Here is a 17,578-nt window from a genome sequence, read left to right on the forward strand (position 1 = left end):
CCAATGGATGGTACACAAGCATTTTAGAGTGCAGCTCTTAAGCTCCTGTTCCTGTGGCAAGCGTCGGCATAACCGAGCAAACGAGCGCAGCGAAAGATTAAAGTGCACGTGGAGCGCAGCGGGGGATGAACGACGCGAGGAGGAAAGCAGAGAGGAGGGCGTGTGGAACCATAAGGCAGCAAGCAGAGGAGGGTATGGCGAAAGCAAGAGCAGAAAAGCATAGTGCGGCGACGATGGCTACAAGATGGCGCTAGAGTAGCGCGCGTCATCTGGGAGGTCTGTCGGTGGTGGCTGCTGTGAATCGCACCAGTGCGTCAACTATGCGCTGGCTCTCGTGATCTCCAGATAAGCAAGGCAGTCGCGCTGCATTTTGCTCCATTTGCAATGTGCCGCACGAGACAATTGTTCGTGCCAGCGAATATATCGCAAAATGAAAACAAGTATAGAGCTGTGCTCAAATTTCGCACCAGGAAGTATCGTAATCGTTGGTGAATTTTTTGCATTCAGCCTCCATCAGAATGCGGCCGCTGCAACCGAGATCAAACTTGCATTCTCGAGCTCGACAGCAGAATGCCATAGCCAAGCAAGCAGTCTGATGATGATAAAATTAAGGCAAATAATGCATGGTCATTAACAGAAGCATTCTTAGGGAATCAGAAAATTTGTTACATAAATATTCCACTACTCTATCCCACAGCACAGTTACCCGGCAAGCTATCTGAGCAACCATGTATAGCACACTTCTTCCTGAAACAAAGGATGAACAAGAAGTGAAAGAACCAGTTCTTCTGATTGCTATAGGCCATTTTAGTTTTGGTAAATCAATGCTGCCATACTGAAAAGTGTAGGCCTTGTATATGAACATTTCCTCTTTTTTACACAGAAAGAGCATTATCATGCTACCAATGAGAGTTCTGTACAACTTCCCTGATGATTGTACAGAGTTTCTTACAAAAATTAATTGAGCAAACTCTGGCACTAGTGTCTATGGGAGCTGCAAGAATGGCGGTTCAGCCAACATGGGAATGATGCGCCACTACGTGGATCGGCCTCAATTTCATCCTTCTGGCTCAAACAGTGTTACAACTTTGCATATTGGTCATTTTCACCAACATACTGCATTATAAATGCAGCAATTCACAGTGATTACGCATGTACGCAGTGACTTGCTGTGTTTATAAACTCATAAGTGCTTGAAATTTTAGTAAGATAATTTTCTCCCTTCCAAATGTACATGTTGTTAATACTTACGCTACACAAATAAAAGTTTGGTTGGTTATGTCTCATTATCCATTTACTTTCATAATGGCATTATAGTTACTTCTGCAATTAGTCGAATGTAATAATAATTATACTTTTTTACTAGCATGTCTGTAGCTGATTTGTATTAGTACTGCTAAACATAAACCTATACTATGTTTGCTATTTTTTTATTTTTTTACATTTGTTGCAACTGTTGTTCATATATTTACTTATACGCTGTAGAGGAGGACCCATTACAGTCTTTGACCTCAGGACCTCCTCCTGTATAATATTCCCTTGTACTGTATCTTGCTTATTAATAATACAACCTCATTCATAGTAAATAATGCCACAAGAAGGTTTCAATCCAAAAGCACTAAATCCATGTGTTACTAGCCATCACTCCCATGTTCAGCTGAATAATTGCAGTGCCAGAGTTCCCTCTAGTACTGTATTTGCTCAATTCTAACGTGCCCTCGATTGTAACATGCACCCGTTTTCCGTGACCTAAAGAAAGAAAAGTCATTTGCAGTACCGCGCATCTCATTATTTCATACAGAAATAAATCTTTCTTTCATGTGGAAAAACAAAGATTTACTCCCAATGCACTAAAGTTGCGAATAATAAAAAAAGTCGCAGTTTCACCCGAAAGGCAAAGCATCGATTGCGATAGCAAATTAGTAGGCAGATAGTATTTTTATCGGCCGTATGAACTTCTAAACATTCGCTTCTTAACTAAGAAGCAAGGTGTCACACGCACACAAACAAACAAACATGTCTCACTCAATGACCGCGGAAACTTTTTATGAGAATGCTGGAATGAGGAGGTGCGGTAGCAGAAGCTTGCAAATTGACCTTTGTGCGGCCTCTCACTTCAACGTGAACTAAATGATGAGAACACAGCGCGGTGCACCTAGATGCGTAGACTGTCTCCATATCGCAGATCACTTTCAAGATAGGGGCCGCGCGATCGTGCCTACACAGCAGCCGCCAGAGTAGAACGCCTCTCCTGTTTGCAAGTTTCAGGAACTCCAAACGCCCGTGATGCGGCCTGATTTCTGCCCATCTCCACACACATGACCACTTTCCTTTTAATTGCGGCATTGTGATGAACAATTGGCGTGTTTTCGCAGTCAGCACTTCCATGCTGATAGACTAAACGCAGAAAATGGGAAGACGGATGGTGGGCTAACCTAAGCATGCATACTACAGCACATGGAGGAAGCTACGGCAGCTAGGCTCAAAGCACGTACGAGTCAGCCATTTTGAAATGCCAATGGAGATATGGTAACACAGATTTAGGGTCGTACTCGATTCTAATGCGCACACAATTTTCGGACCCGTTTTATATGGAAAAAAGTGCGCGTTAGATTCAAGTAAATACCGTAACTTTTTAAAATAAACTATGAAAGCTTGCAAACTAGCCTTAACAGTATGCACTGGACAGTACTGTAAGAAATCTGCCACATTAACAGCCCAAGGTAGCAACAATAAAGCACTCGCTTAGTATGTATGATCTATACATTTTACTGTTACTTACATTGAAAAGGTGATCGAGGTACTGATAGTAGAGCCTCATGTGCTCATGACGACAGCTTCCATCAACAATCAGCTGGCTTCCAAGCTGTTCATTCATTAAGACATAAATAGAAGCATGTGAAACATTTATAAACACATGTACATCATTTCAAGTTCATTACTTTGATAAGCTCATTTGATGGTCGTGTAAAAGGGTGCTTGAAACCAGGAAGCCTGGATGGCACACCTACTCTTGCTTGTTGCAGTGTAGCCTCTGGCCAAGTGCATTAAAGGGACACTAAAGAACAACACTAAATTAGTTTACACTGGCATTCTTTCAAGGGCTCCATTTTCATTTCTTTGACAGAAAGGTTTGACTTCAGAGAAAATAAAGGTTGAAGTTCCCTTCTTGAATTTCAAATTATTTTACTGTACTTGGCCTGTTCCCACGTGGAGAAAGTTTCTCAAAACCAACTAGGCTGAGTCCCCAGTTCCCTTAAAATACAATGGAATCTTTCTTTATTGATAAAATTTTAATTCATAGCAGATGCTGTCCTAATTGAGGATGTCACAGGCAGCTAGTGTGGGAACTTCAAGATAGAGCAGTGCCCCCATGTAGCTTTTTTCGCCTTTACTGACTTTCTAAGTCACATTTTCAATGTTCTAGAAGTGCTTAAACTGTTCTAGAATCTTGTTTAACTTAGTATTTCTCTTTAGTGTCACCTTTAACAGGCAATATTAACCTTCCAAGAACTGAGATTTGGGCGAGTTTGTTCGTATACATGTTTGCTTTAATAGCACAAGGAAGACAACAACATGACATTCTGTCGTTTTCTCTTGTGTCGTCATCTTCTTTGTGCTATTAAGGCAAACAATATCAGTCCCAATGCAGCAGCCTTTCTCTACTGCATACATAAAACTAAGCTCTCAAAATTATTTCCATGGCTTAACTAAGAGGGGAAATTATTGCTAGTCTAGAAAATATTAATTGTGTGATATTACAATAGTAAACAAAGAAGCCTAACATGATTACAGCCATAGGCTTACAATAACATGTTTTAGCACAGCACGGCAAGACATGATATGCTACACAGAGATGTGTACTAGCGTGCAACCATGTGCACAGGGGGCCCACACAGGCATATACTACCAATGACTCGCCCATCTTGCTGCAGTGCTCTAATAGAGCCAAGGGGTCAGATGAACATGCCCAGTGGCAGTTGTATTTGTACAAATAAGTCTTCACAAATCTGCATTACAGTAGTCGACAGGGTCATAGGCTTACTTTAAGACACCATTACTTTTACCCTTCACTTCATTTGCACTTCCTTACAGACTGTGATCCCCTCCTACACATGCATATCTGCATTCTCCCTTCGACATAGCGAGAATGGCTTTCCCACACAGCTCAGGTGCCTGGTGGTTGAGCTCAGCACATAGAGAAGTGATGAAGCAGGCAGAAATCTACCATTAACTAACACTTTACTTAAAATGAAAAAAAAAAGGCCTTTCTTGAAGGCTTTAATAACAATTTTTATTGAATACACCATCAGGTTTACAATAACGTGCTATATATCAACACAAGTCAAAATAGATGTACTTCCAAAGGTATAAATTTCAAAAGCAGATAAGAGAAAGTAATATTATTTGTGAAAAACTAACTTTACTTAAATGTACAGGAAATGCTTACAATAATGTGCTGATACTATAAAAAGATTTTTTTTTAAATTTCAAAATGTTTTCCCTTCAATTTCCTAAGCCAATGAAATTTTGTTCTACATCATCAGCGATGTGTGCTACAAAAAATATTTTTGCTTAGTGGGAACTGCCTCTTTGTGGTAGATGCCACAAATATTGGGCAAAATGTCACACTGCTTAGCTGAAGGAAGCAAATCTCCATCATACGCTCTCGAGAAACTGCAATTAGGAGATATAATATTACTAACTTTTCTATGACATCTCAATCAGCACAGTAATTTAGTCAGCTGTCAAAAGGTAGAAAGCAAAACTCACTGCTGAACAGCTGACAACTATCCAGGATGGTTCTACAGGTCTCCATCGTACAAATTAAAATCCCATGATCTGACATGATCTTCAGACTCATTGATGCTAGTAGCATCCAAACAATCATTTGAGGGCACAACAATATTGCAAGAGTGATGTTGTTAGCAGAAGGGCCCAGCTACCAGATGGCTTATAATTTTCACAATCACAAAGTGCACACCTCTGTGTACTTGTTAACAATCACTGCCGAATGGCAAAAGCAAACTACTACTCAGAAAATAAAAGTTCACTCTTTACACTGCTTTCTAGATGGTACACTAATGGTTTTTACACTGCTTTCTAGAAGTCCACAAGGGCACCAAAAGCATTGAAATTACATGTGGCATTCATGAGTTGCTCATGACCCACGTTCAATGGCCATGGCAACGGAATAGTTATATACAGATCCCAATTCCAAATACAACATGAAGCCCTTTTTCAAGCTGATAATTTCACAAAATCTTGCATTAGTGATGCAAGATTTTATGCAAGAATATAATAATTATATTCATGAAAAACATGGTTTGTTGTAAGCACTGTACCATACACACTGGACAATAATAGGATAAGAGAAGCAAAATCAGCATTTCCAACTGCTCATTGAGTGACAGCAAAAAGCTGTCTAGTAGACACACTGAAAATAGATCAAGCACAATCATTTCACTTCACTGGGCTTCAATTTATTGAACACTAATGATAGCAGATGACACACTGAGCATTCTGCGTTGTCACTTGCATAGCTACCAAAGCTGGCAAGAAGAGCAAGAAAACACTAATTCTGGTAGACGACACATGGCAGCCATGAGGCAGCAGTTGGCATTTAGAAATTTCATTTTAATTACCAAAAGAGCTCAGCGGTAAGGCGAAGGAACTACTCTTGTCATGTAGCATTGACATTGATACCCTTCATATCAATGGCGAGATCTTCATTGGACCACAAGTAGATGCCCTATGAGATATTTCTGCTTTTAACACTTGCTTTTCCCTGATGTTGCAGTGAGGCACTTGAATGCCATGTCAATTTTCCAGTTCAATACACTTAAGGTGCATTAATTTTTTTTTTTTTTCACTTTTACGTTTCCTTGTCAACATAATTTTCACACTTCAACATGACTGCAATGAAAGGCAACTAGTGTTACATTTGATGTGATTAAATTAAAAATTAAATTCGGGGGGGTTTATGTGCCAAAACAACAATATGATTATGAAGCACCCTGTGGTGGGGGACTCCAGATTAATTCTGACCTCCTGAGATTCTTTAATGTGCACTCATGCACAGTACACAAGCGTTTTCGCATTCTGCCCCCATCAAAATGCAGCTGCCATGGCCGGGATTTGATCCTGCGCCCTCGAGCTTAGCAGTACAAACATCTTATGTGATAAGCAACCAGTAAAATTTACTTGTAACAGATGGAAAATCCCTAACTATGAAAGTATTGCAATAAAACTTAAGTTGGGACTAGTTGGTAAATGGTATTTTGAAGGTAAAAAAATTCAGTGCAAACACCCAGGTCAACCCACAAAGAAGAGACGAGGTAAGCACAGGTGCTGACTAACAACTGCATTATTCTTCTTGCAACAACACATACTACCCATAACCACTCTACCACGCATGTGCACACAACAGGACATAGAAATACTCATGTCACATTAGAGCAGTTACCGAAGATGTATGCACAAGAAATTATATTCGGCTGAGTACAGGGTCAAGGAAGTATCACCGATACAGACATCTGCTTTTTTCTTTATGTGAAAGCCTCCAAGGGCAGCCACGTGTGTTCATTTGTGCTTCTGCCGAGAATCGACATCTCATCAAATCGTGGTTTACAATTGCAGCAAGAATTAAGATGAGCAACAAGATGTGCACCTTCAGGGTGTCTACCAAGTTGACAATTCCAAATTCCCTGAGTTTTCCAGATTTTCCCTGAGTGCCATTGCAATATTCCCTGAGTGACTTAGAACTTTGTTTTATGTCAAGACGGGCTCCCTACATCATGTCGCCCAATTTTGTCACTCTCTAGTAAGCATGTTAAAAATAAAAAACGTAATCCAGTTTGAATAGTAAGGGGTAGTGTTCATTTTATTCAAAAAGAAAACAGAATGGAGGGGTAAGTAAAATGCACAGCAAATAAAATATCTTCGAAAGAAATAGTAAAACCCATTGCAAATCGAGTCGAACATTCTCAAATACGAATAAAAAGAGATGCATACAGAATATTTTCGAATATGAGCTATTTCTATCAAGTGATAGCAAGCTAACTGGCATGAGGTCCGAACTTTATCACAAGCGAGATTCTCTCGCAACAGCTGGTAAGTCAACCTCAACTGTCCTGATATACTCTCAACCCGCGCACAACACCTCAGTGTTGCAGTGGTTCACTGTGTCTGAAGAACTTTTTTTTGCTTGGATAAGGGACACCTGCATTTCGGCGTCAGCCAACACTTCGCCTTTAGAGTGCAAGCTCCTTCAAAAAAGCGGCGGCATGCTTCCTTTCCCGTTCATTGCTCAATGCGTATGTCCTTTGTCTTCTTGTTCTCCTTCAGCTGCGCGTTCGCCACACGGACTATTTGAAGCATCCTCTTGAACAATTGTACAGTCAGCGTACGATTTTTTGGACTCCAATCGCGAAAGCGTCCGAAAAAAAAAAAAAAATGAATGCATGTCTTTTACAGCCCTTAAGGGCTCAAATCGCCACAGGCGCTCCCAAAAAAGCTCTGAAGACCTGTCAGTACACTTATTGGGCATATCGGTGCTCGTACTGTGACAGGAGATGGCGGGTGCACGTGTGTATAGTTAAGGAATACATACTGTGTCCCGTGACAGTTGCCCCTTCCCACACTTGTTATGCTTCACAGCGTAACATTTCTGTAACGAAGCGAAGCTGACTTTCGGGAACCGGCATTATGCAACGCGCCGTGCTTTCCGAACTTCAAAGCCAATCGTATTGACCACAAAGGCGCTGTGGGTGCCATTGCTGAAAGAGGCGAATTCTTTCAATGAAAAACACGGCACAGAACGGCAAGAAAGCTTAATAGCGAACCTCGAAGCAGCTAGGCCTAGCATTGCCGCGGTGGTGGCTACGGCTGCCAGCGAATCTGCGTGCGAGTGTGCTTCGAGGTGGCAAGGTTATCAAAATGGCAGCGGTTGTGGCTTTTATTAATGCAGTTTCGGACCTGCGGTCACAGCAAAAGTCCGGAAAATCTGACTGCGAAGGGTTCTTGCATCCGAAATTTCAGACGTTCTTATACATTGACCTTATGTGGCTGCGAAGTCGTCCGAATTATCTGGCATCCGGAAAGTCGCTCGTTGACTGTACTCTGGCAACTCCTCCAGCCGACGACGCGGCGTCAAAGACCATTCGTTACTATTCCTTTCTGTTACTTGAGCGAGCATTACCGCGACTTTCGTTCCCTTTCAGTAAAATTATATCATTTTCTCTGATAGAGGCACAAATTCCCCGAGTTTTCCCCAAGTTTTTCCAGACTACTCAAAATCCCTGAGAATTCCCGGTTTTCCCGGTTTTTCCGATTCGTAGACACCCTGACCTTTATCTGCATTATTTACTTTCTGCTCATGTTCGCCAAGTCGCTCACTGATACATCGCCCTGTCTGCCCAATGTAAGTCTTTCCACATGAGAGAGAGAGAAGGCATAAACCACACTGGTGAAACATAACATGTGGGAGATTCCGTGCTTGATTTGGAAACCTTGCTTGCTGTCACCACAGTACGGGAGCACAGCTTAGCAAGCTTGTTCGGCACAGAAAACGCCAGGGTGACACCATGCCTGCTAGCAACTCTATTGAGTTGAGTTCAGGCCTGTGGTGGTGCCTTATCTTCATAACCTGCTGCCAAAAGTCAGCAGGTTTCAGGTAGTGGTTAGGTAGTGGCAAAAGGTAGTGGCAAAAGTCAGGTAGAGTGGGTAAAGGTGTGTATATATATATATATATATATATATATATATATATATATATATATATATATATATATATATATATATATATATATATATATATACATGCATTGTCACAAGAAGAATAAAGCAGTTGTTAGTCAGCGCCTGTGCTTGTCTCGTCTCTTCTTTGTGGGTTGTCCCGAGTGTTTGCATTGAATTTTTTCACCTTCAAAATATGAAAATATTTACATGGGGAACTTCTTTCAGGGGTCACAGGAAAGATTATCCTTAATGTCATTTATGGCAAGCCCCTAAGAGTAGTAAGGTTTTTTTGTCACCACCAAGCTGATACAACTGAAATGCTCAGCACTCACCCCTCCCAAACCACGGCTTTCAAACAAAGAGTAGCCCAGTCTCCACAACAAGCACCATGAAGTGCAGTGCCTGATGGAAGTGCAATGATGCCACCATCATATGGTGCACTCTTGTTGCAGCAGGAAGGTGAATGCCTTTTAGAAATGGTGCCTTGGGTAACACAAAATTCTAGTGATAGTGTTCACACGTCAGTCCCTTAACTGTCTACAAGAATTCCTAAAAAAATCATTAGCAAGTGAATTATTATTTAAACTGAAGAGCAGCAAAAATGTTGCACCAACCTTGAAAAACTGATGAATAACTGCTTGGTGAGCCCTGGATAGAACAGGAAAGCCCCTTTTGTTGGTCAGGAAGACTGAGGTGCTTATCACAATACACCGGACAGGTTCCCCCAACCAGCGACGCAATGTCTGCTCGGACGGCACGTCAGCCGTCAGTCGAAGTGCTACACCTATGCGTTTTTCTGCGCCAGCCACACTCCTAATGACATTCCACCTGGAAAACCAGATTCTTTAAGGCCATTATTTCAATATTTCCAACAATGTGTAAAATTCAAGAGAAAGAAAAATGTTTTGCATATTTTTGTCGATTCAATGCAAACAAAGCTTGTGAAACAATTCATGCTGATGGCTCACATCTGTTGCCCAGGCTGTTCTCACTGTTACTAACAGGTTACATGTTGTGCAATGAATAAATGCAAGCTGAACAGCTCGCTCTGGTTGAACGTTCCTTTTCATTAGCCCTTCTACCTTCCTTTTTGCTCTTTCTGAGCTGCGCTACAAGCCTAAAAAGTCATTGATAATCGAAGAATATCAATATCAATATCAATTTGCTATTTCAAGTCTTTTCATTCAGTTTTATGCAAAGGGCCTTTTATTAATGAACACATTTAAAAAAGACTCTGTATATCCCACCCCCTGGATAATGCGTAATAACTGATAGTCGATAGCTTTGATGTATTTGTATTTTCGTAATTTTATATTCCGCTTTTTTTTTCGCTGTGAAGTAGTGTTTGTGCTTTTTTTAACATTACAAAAGGTCCCCCTACAGTGCTTACACTATGGGACCTTTTTCTATACTAAATATCTATACTTTTGTATCTGCACTAAGTATTCAATAAACATCAATTAACTTCAATTCAAAGATACTTGTAGTGTTTATTACAGCAGGTACTCCAAGAGTGATGCAATGTTTTCAGGTTGGCTTGACTACATAAACATTTGCCCAGCTAGCTGGCTGAAGGAGAATAATGAGACACTTGCACACAAAGAAAGGTGTGACTTCTAGTATGAGCCAAACTGCTGTATGCCAAGGCAGAATTTTATGCAGCACTTCTTGTGCAATGTATTTTTAGTCTTTGTCAAAATGGAGATCGACGAACAGATCAAACAAAGGCTCAATATCAAATATCTTGTGAAATTGGGCAAGAATCGTGCAGAAATTCATCAAATGTTCCAAAAGGCCTATAGAAAGAATGTTCTAAAGAAAAGAACTCTGTTGAAGTAGGTCCAGTGTTTTCGGGAAGGGCATAGGGAAGATTTGTGGCAAAAAAATTATGGGGTTTTACGTGCCAAAACCACTTTCTGATTATGAGGCACGCCGTAGTGGAGGACTCCGGAAATTTCGACCACCTGGGGTTCTTTAACGTGCACCTAAATCTAATAAGTACACCAGTGTTTTCGCATTTCACCCCCATCGAAACGCGGCCGTCGTGGCCGGGATTTGATCCCGCGACCTCGTGCTCAACAGCCCAACACCATAGCCACTGAGCAACCACAGCGGGTAAGATTTGCGCCAAGATGGTGCCAAAACTACTGACTCCAGAGCAAAAGTTGCGATGAAAAGAATGTTGCATTGAGTGGAAAACTTCAGACAACGATGAATTCTTGTAAAGGGGTTTCAGTAGCAACAAAACTTAGGTTTACAAATATGACATCCGAGTTGAAGTCACAGAGCAAGGAGTGGAAAAAGCAACATGAGCCAAGGCCAAAAAACAAGTGCGAAAGAACAGAGCAAAAATTAAAATAATGTTGATTGTGTTTTGACTGTAATGAAATTGTGCATCATGCATTTGTGCCTGAAGGTCAAACTATCAATGCAGCTTCCTACATGGTGGTCCAGAAGCGTCTGAGATATTGTGTGTGCCACATGCAACCAAATTTGTCAAAAGAGGGGGCGCTAGATTTTGCACCACAATAATGCCCCTGTGCACTCTGCATGAACAGCACTTGAGTTTTTGGTACACAATTCCATCATAGTTCTGGTGCACCCTCCCTACTCACCAAGTTTAGCCCCATGCAATTTTTTCCCCCAAATGCAAATTGGTGATCTGGGGGCAGCATTTGGTGGATGTTCGACCACTGTTGATCAGAGTAGGTCTTAGTAATGACCAACACCAGTACCCCGTGAAGCAAAAATAATATACCAGACTAAACTGTTCTAGTGTTCTTATTTAGTATCCATTTAAACACACTCTCGGAAGCCACATAAGCAACACAAAAGTTTTCGAAGAATAAGATGTCAGGAACCTTAAACATCAATTATGTAAGTAAAAGTGATTAGATTCACATTTCATTACCACATTGCTACAGTGGAGAAAAGGAAGAGTTTCTGTTCCTATAATTGAGTGGCTGCAAAGGACAAACACACTGAATTCCTTGCAGTGGGGTCATTATAATGTGATGGAGCATACCATTCCCAAGGGTCCTCATCATGACTTATCCTGTCAAGGTTGTTGTTGTCATCATTGTCACACTCACGGTCCTCTTTGGACAATGAGCACAGGTGGCGCTGACTCTGTACAGAAGGTGCCTCCATGGGAATAACAAGCCAGGCCTGGAACATCAACTGCAAATTATAGGCATGATTATTCGACACTTAAACCAACCTGAATGGAAATTAAACCAAAATACAATGGCCAACTTACTAAAGTGAAAAGATGAGCCCGGTAGATGCTTGCCATGCAAAGAAGAAAGAAAGCAGCAGGAACAAAAGCACCAATGCCATGCATATCTGTAAACAAGCCTCATGCAACACACAGCCCAGCAATCAATAGACAGAAGAGGTCCTTATTTTAGTAAGTGCCCACATTAAGACCACGTGCAAACATTGACACAAGTAGCAAGTACAAGGACACACCTTGCTCGAGTATTTTTTATTTTTTTTCTAAAGCACAGCTAGAAAGGACCTTTAGAAAGAGTGCATGCATGCAAGACACAGGGTCTGGGTGGTGCACACAGAGCATTGCCAATAAGATGAAGCACAGTGGAGCTAAAAAAGACAATGCTTGTTTATCAGAAAATGGATTTCTATAAAAGTCAGCATAGAAGAATGCAAACAAAACAGTCACTCGTAATCCCTCCCTGCAAAGGCTCAACTTTAGGCTGATCGAAATTCTGCTTCCCAACAAGGCAAATGTTTATTACACAGCATCTTTGAATATCTATTATGAGCTGAGTGCACTGTGGGCATAGTGGGAGCACACTGCATGTGCAAGTGGCTAACGTCTTAAGCCACCACCAGCCAGCACTAAAAGTCAAAGCTGCAGAACACAGGCCACATGCTTGCATGCTCCCTTTCTCAAGGTGACCCCTTGATGTATAATCATCATAGTGATCTAAAAATGCATGCCTAGTAAGAACATGGTGTGATCAAAATCAATACAGTATTACCGCAATGACATGAATGCATCAATTATACATGAATAAATAAATTTTAGCATTAAACACAGGGCCTACTGCATAGAAAAAGTTATGCTTCTTCCAAGGTCCTGTCAGCTTTCATCTAAAGCTAAACATTCATCCTTAGGTAAGTGCCATTCTCAACCACAACATCCTCACCAATAAGCAGTACTTATCGTGTCTAAACAAATAGTCTAACATAACAAGGTCTGCATGAACAAGCTCTTGCAAACTGAATGTATTTTTTAATATCTTTTCTTCAGACTTATCACTGCCAGTTTGCAGCACACAAAAAATGATCAGCAATGCAGCAAAAAACTAAACTTCTTCAATTTTCAGAGGTTGCCTACAATTAAAATAAAAAAGGGGGGGGGGGGGGTGCTTCTGTGAACAATCTCTGCCATCACACAAATTAAATTGATCAGGATATCAAAGTGTTATGCTTTCGTTGGTTAAAAAAAGAAGAAAAAGAAGAGAAAAGAAACAGAAAGAAAGAAAGAAAAAAAAAATGCTTAACATAATGTAGTTTGTCCTTATTTACAAAACTATACCAAGATCTCTAAATGAAGGGCTTTATTCCGACATTCACCAACTGTCAGCAGGTATCAACTGCAATGCCCAACTTGTGAGAAACACTCGTAGGCAGTTCCTCATTAAAAAAATTGAATTCTGGAATGTAATTGCATGCCAAAACCACAATATGATTGTGAGACACACCATAGTAGGGGACTGGATTAATTTTGACTGCCTGGGGTTCTTTAATGTGCACCTATTGCATGGTACACAGGCGTTTTTGCGTTTCATCCCATCAAAATACTGCCACCACGGCCAGGATTTGATCCTGCACCTTTGGGCTTAGCAGCACAATGCCAAGACACATATAAGAACCAGCATTTGAGCCAGAAGCAGTCAGATTTTGGCCCACTGAAGGAACCATGGAAATAAGGCAGCCCACACCACAGCAAGCAAGCTCCTCTCTTCACCCTGCTGCTGCGAGGTGCTCCCTTCCCTCCTGCCAATGAGTGCCAACTCCTCACATGAAGTCATATTGTACCAGAAATTTCCACCATGCATGGCAAAACTTACTCCACACTCATCTACACAGCACCGCCATCCCATTCATGCAGAAGAGTTATCCACAATGCTACCCCCAACAAGTCGCCTGAAGATATTATGAAGGGGTTCTGGAACTAAAACGTTGAAATCCTGTCCCCTTAAACGATGGGAGGCAGTCACACATGCCCCAAATTGTTTACTACATGAGAGGTCTGTATCATGCACCCTTCCCTGCCCCAAAGCCCAATTTTGCAGGATGTTCTTCAGCATTGGGCACCAGGCTGATGTTTGTCCACAAACCGGCATTGTCAAGCAAGAGATGTACAACCCTGCCCATCCCAGACCAAGAGCACATTGCTCTACCAGGTACTCCCACCTCAGAAAAGACCGTCACACAAGTAACCCTTATTGGGAGGTTTTCCTTACTGCAGACAAAGCCCAGCGACAAACTGATTATTCCAAGAAACTTTGCCAATGCGAAGCTCAGCAACCCCCACGGGACTCTCAGGCACCCTCAGCCAAAATTCACCATTAAGGAGGACCAAAGCACCTCCACCACACCACGTTCGAGGACCTGCAGTGTCTCCATGGTACCATGAGAGTGGCTTGTTGGGCTAGTTGGTACATGGTTATACTAGGAGAATGCCAGCAAACTTGAGAGTAGCCACCTTCCTGTCTCTTTGTCTATGTCTGCCTCTTGGTTTTTCTACTCTCAAGTTTGCTGGCATTCTCCTAGTATATCCATGGTACCAACTCAATCCACGTCTCAAAGATGGGCGAGGGCAAGCCAGCCACTCGGCCTACCCAACCCTACACCATCATCCCCAACCTCTACAGCATAAGAGCACATGCAGCAAAGTATGCACACTTAACGATAGCACAGCTCCTTCACGAATGAAGTTCGCACTGCACAAAACTTACCCGCAACCTTTCATAAATCTTACCCCTCCCCCACCTCTGACCAGCAGGTAAGCTTCCTACAACATGGCAGTTGCATTGACATACAAGCATAAGAATAATATGCCTTACTCCCTACACCACTACTGCACTACCTTGCACACCTTAATTCTTGACTACACCAACCTAAGGCTAAGACGCGGAATCCCAACTGCCGTCATCTACGAGCCCATGCCAGCACAATGCAGCCATGCAGGAGCTTAAGGTTAAGTGTGAAGCCAAACAAGAAAAACAGGATCAAAATGTCTCAAAAAGTCTGAAGCCTGGCCCAAATCCCAGATCGCAGAACATGTTCAACAAGCCATGGCTCAGGGGTCATTATAACAACAACAAAAAGAATTTTTTATCACAGAAAGCACACTAGCCACTCCCCTTGCCACTATTCTTGAAACCAACATTAAGCCTATCCCAGAACACCTTGACACAATGAAATGAAATCAAGACAAAACCCACTTTGCCCGTTCAGAAGAGCACAAACTTGCCAAAATTCACACCCATCCCCAGCTATGACATGATGAGTAAGGACACCATGGTGAACAACTTGGTCATGTGGCAGTGAAACAGCAGAGGGCTAGCCCGAAAATACTAGCTTTTCGCACAGTACATTGCCACACAAGTGTGGCACCCAGATGACTTGCTAGGAGCCTAACCACCATCTCCCCTTAACCCCTTAAGGGATCTTTGACAACCTGAGCTTGTTGTGAGTAAGTGTCACTTTTTTGGCATATGATGAACAGATGTAGTCAAAGGGTATTTTTCCATTTATAACATAGATGGCAACAGGCATTCCTTGTGTGCTGAGGTTGCCCTGTTTGCACCCCCAAGATTTTCCTGTCCTTTCAAACAAATACAGCATCATCTGTACGGCATTTTAGTGCAGTAGATTACTATGCGTTAGAGGATGATAGCAAAAGTGGTGAGGACGTGATGTGGATAGCAATTTGGCTAACAGGCATTAGTGTATGAAAGGTGCAACAAATGGCCTTGTGATTGTTGGCACTACTGTGTTGTCATTCCTTTGTCCCCAGAGCATGGATAAGATCCCAACAAATGTTCCCACTGTTATTTTTGCGTTTTGAAGATGTTTTCATTAGGTGAAGCGCCAATAGTGATGGCACACAAGAAGGAATACAGACAGGACAACCCTGTCCTGTCTGTATTCCTTCTTGTGCGCTGTCACTATTGGCGCTTCACCTAATGAAAGCTATGCACCAACTAGCCCCACAACATGTTTTATTGAAGATGTTATTGAAGCATTTCACGTCATAAAAAAAATTTGCCATTTCAGTACCATTATTTTTTTTTCAAATGAGTCCTCAAGAGGTTAACAAGATACATTGCCTATAGTATACACACAACACACACACAGCTTTCGTGAGGAAACACCTGGCCATCATAACAGCACATGAAACACTCCACTGCACCATGGTCCACATCCTGCTGATGCGAACAGGCAGATCAGATAGAGTTCAAGTTTTCTTCAATGAAGCAGAGCGGGCAATAAAGGCAACAGTGAGCTGCATTAGTGCGGCAAAACAGAAGCCCACCGATTTTCAACAGTTTACCTCTGCAGTTAATTACAAATTTACAAATCAATTTCATGTATATTAAACAAATCTATATAAATATATGTGTAGAGTGCCCACTTCGGCTATGGGAGGTTGTGGGTTCGATTCCCACTACCATCAGACACCCACTGGTTTAAATGGGCACAGGTGTACCCCAGCCTGGCATTTGGGGTGATACACTTGCGATAGGAGCCTGTGCCCTAAATTCCTGTCGAAACCGTTGTGAGCACAAAAAAGTGATGTTTGGGCCGCTCCCACTGCGGCCATTTCCCATGAGGTGCCCCAAATGCACCTACTAATAAGGTGGGGACGCGTTCAGGTTGAGGACAAACACCCCTTTGGTACCCAGCGGAAGCATTTGCCTCCCACAGCCTTGGTGGACGCTCCTCAACGCGGCTGCCTGTGGTTGGACAAGAGGCGCCCAGAGACAACTTGTAAATCTCTATTGGGCCCTCTTTTGATATGTGAACCCCCACATAAAGCCAAGCATCAGGCCAAGGGACATCTCTACTCATTAGAAAAAAAAAAAAAAAAAAGAACGGTGGGTTTCCAGTGGCACCAGGATTTGAGCTCGGTACCTCCAACAAACGAGGAGGATACTCTACTGCTATGCCACCGCTGCGGTAACTTCAACACGGCGCACACTTCACGAAGGTACACCAAAAACACCTCCCAAGAGAAACTCGCCACAATAGAGCATTCAACAGTCACAGTTTACACTGCTCAGCAACCCTAATTCTCCCACACGCCATGTCAATTCGGGGGAACGAGACACCACACCAGACTTTACACTCATAAAGGAACAGGATCCTCCTGGCACAACACCCACATCACCCTCACCAGCGACTACACACTAATCCAAATTACATTGTATACGGGGGCATTCAAACGCTGTATACGGTGCAATCTTCAAACAGACTGGCAAAAATTTCGCAATGAACCCATGAACCACCCGCTAGGCCTTTCACTGCAGGAGTGGACAAACACACAGAAAATTGAGGTCTCAGTGGATGTTCCACACGTAGATAAACACCAGCTGCAGCTATGGAAGACCCACCACGGCATCCTGAAGTGCTTGAAACGGAACGAACTGAATTGCTGACTGAGACATTGAATCAATCTTCTAAACGATGAGATACCAAAATATTCGATCATCTCAACAGAGAACATTGGATCACCATGAGCAACAGAATCAGCGACACCCTACATCTCGGCTCTGTGTGGCATCTCATACCGGCAACCCCA

General features: G+C 42.2%; 1 protein-coding gene across 3 annotated transcripts in view; it reads right to left on the reverse strand.

The window, feature by feature from the left end:
• csul (protein arginine N-methyltransferase 5) overlaps positions 1–17,578 on the reverse strand; it is a 102,115-nt gene that overhangs the window by 36,059 nt on the left and 48,478 nt on the right. For 2 of the 3 annotated variants that reach the window (XM_050193855.3, XM_072287029.1), the window contains exons 5-7: positions 11,765–11,919; positions 9,354–9,567; positions 2,783–2,866 (exon numbers count right to left, since the gene is read on the reverse strand). In XM_050193855.3, the coding sequence (XP_050049812.1) occupies positions 2,783–2,866; positions 9,354–9,567; positions 11,765–11,919 (453 nt within the window). The remainder of the gene's footprint in view (positions 1–2,782; positions 2,867–9,353; positions 9,568–11,764; positions 11,920–17,578) is intronic. The other variant, XM_050193856.3, reaches the window with a different exon arrangement.

Source organism: Dermacentor andersoni, chromosome 1 (assembly GCF_023375885.2).
Source record: "Dermacentor andersoni chromosome 1, qqDerAnde1_hic_scaffold, whole genome shotgun sequence".
NCBI classification, from domain to species: domain Eukaryota; kingdom Metazoa; phylum Arthropoda; class Arachnida; order Ixodida; family Ixodidae; genus Dermacentor; species Dermacentor andersoni.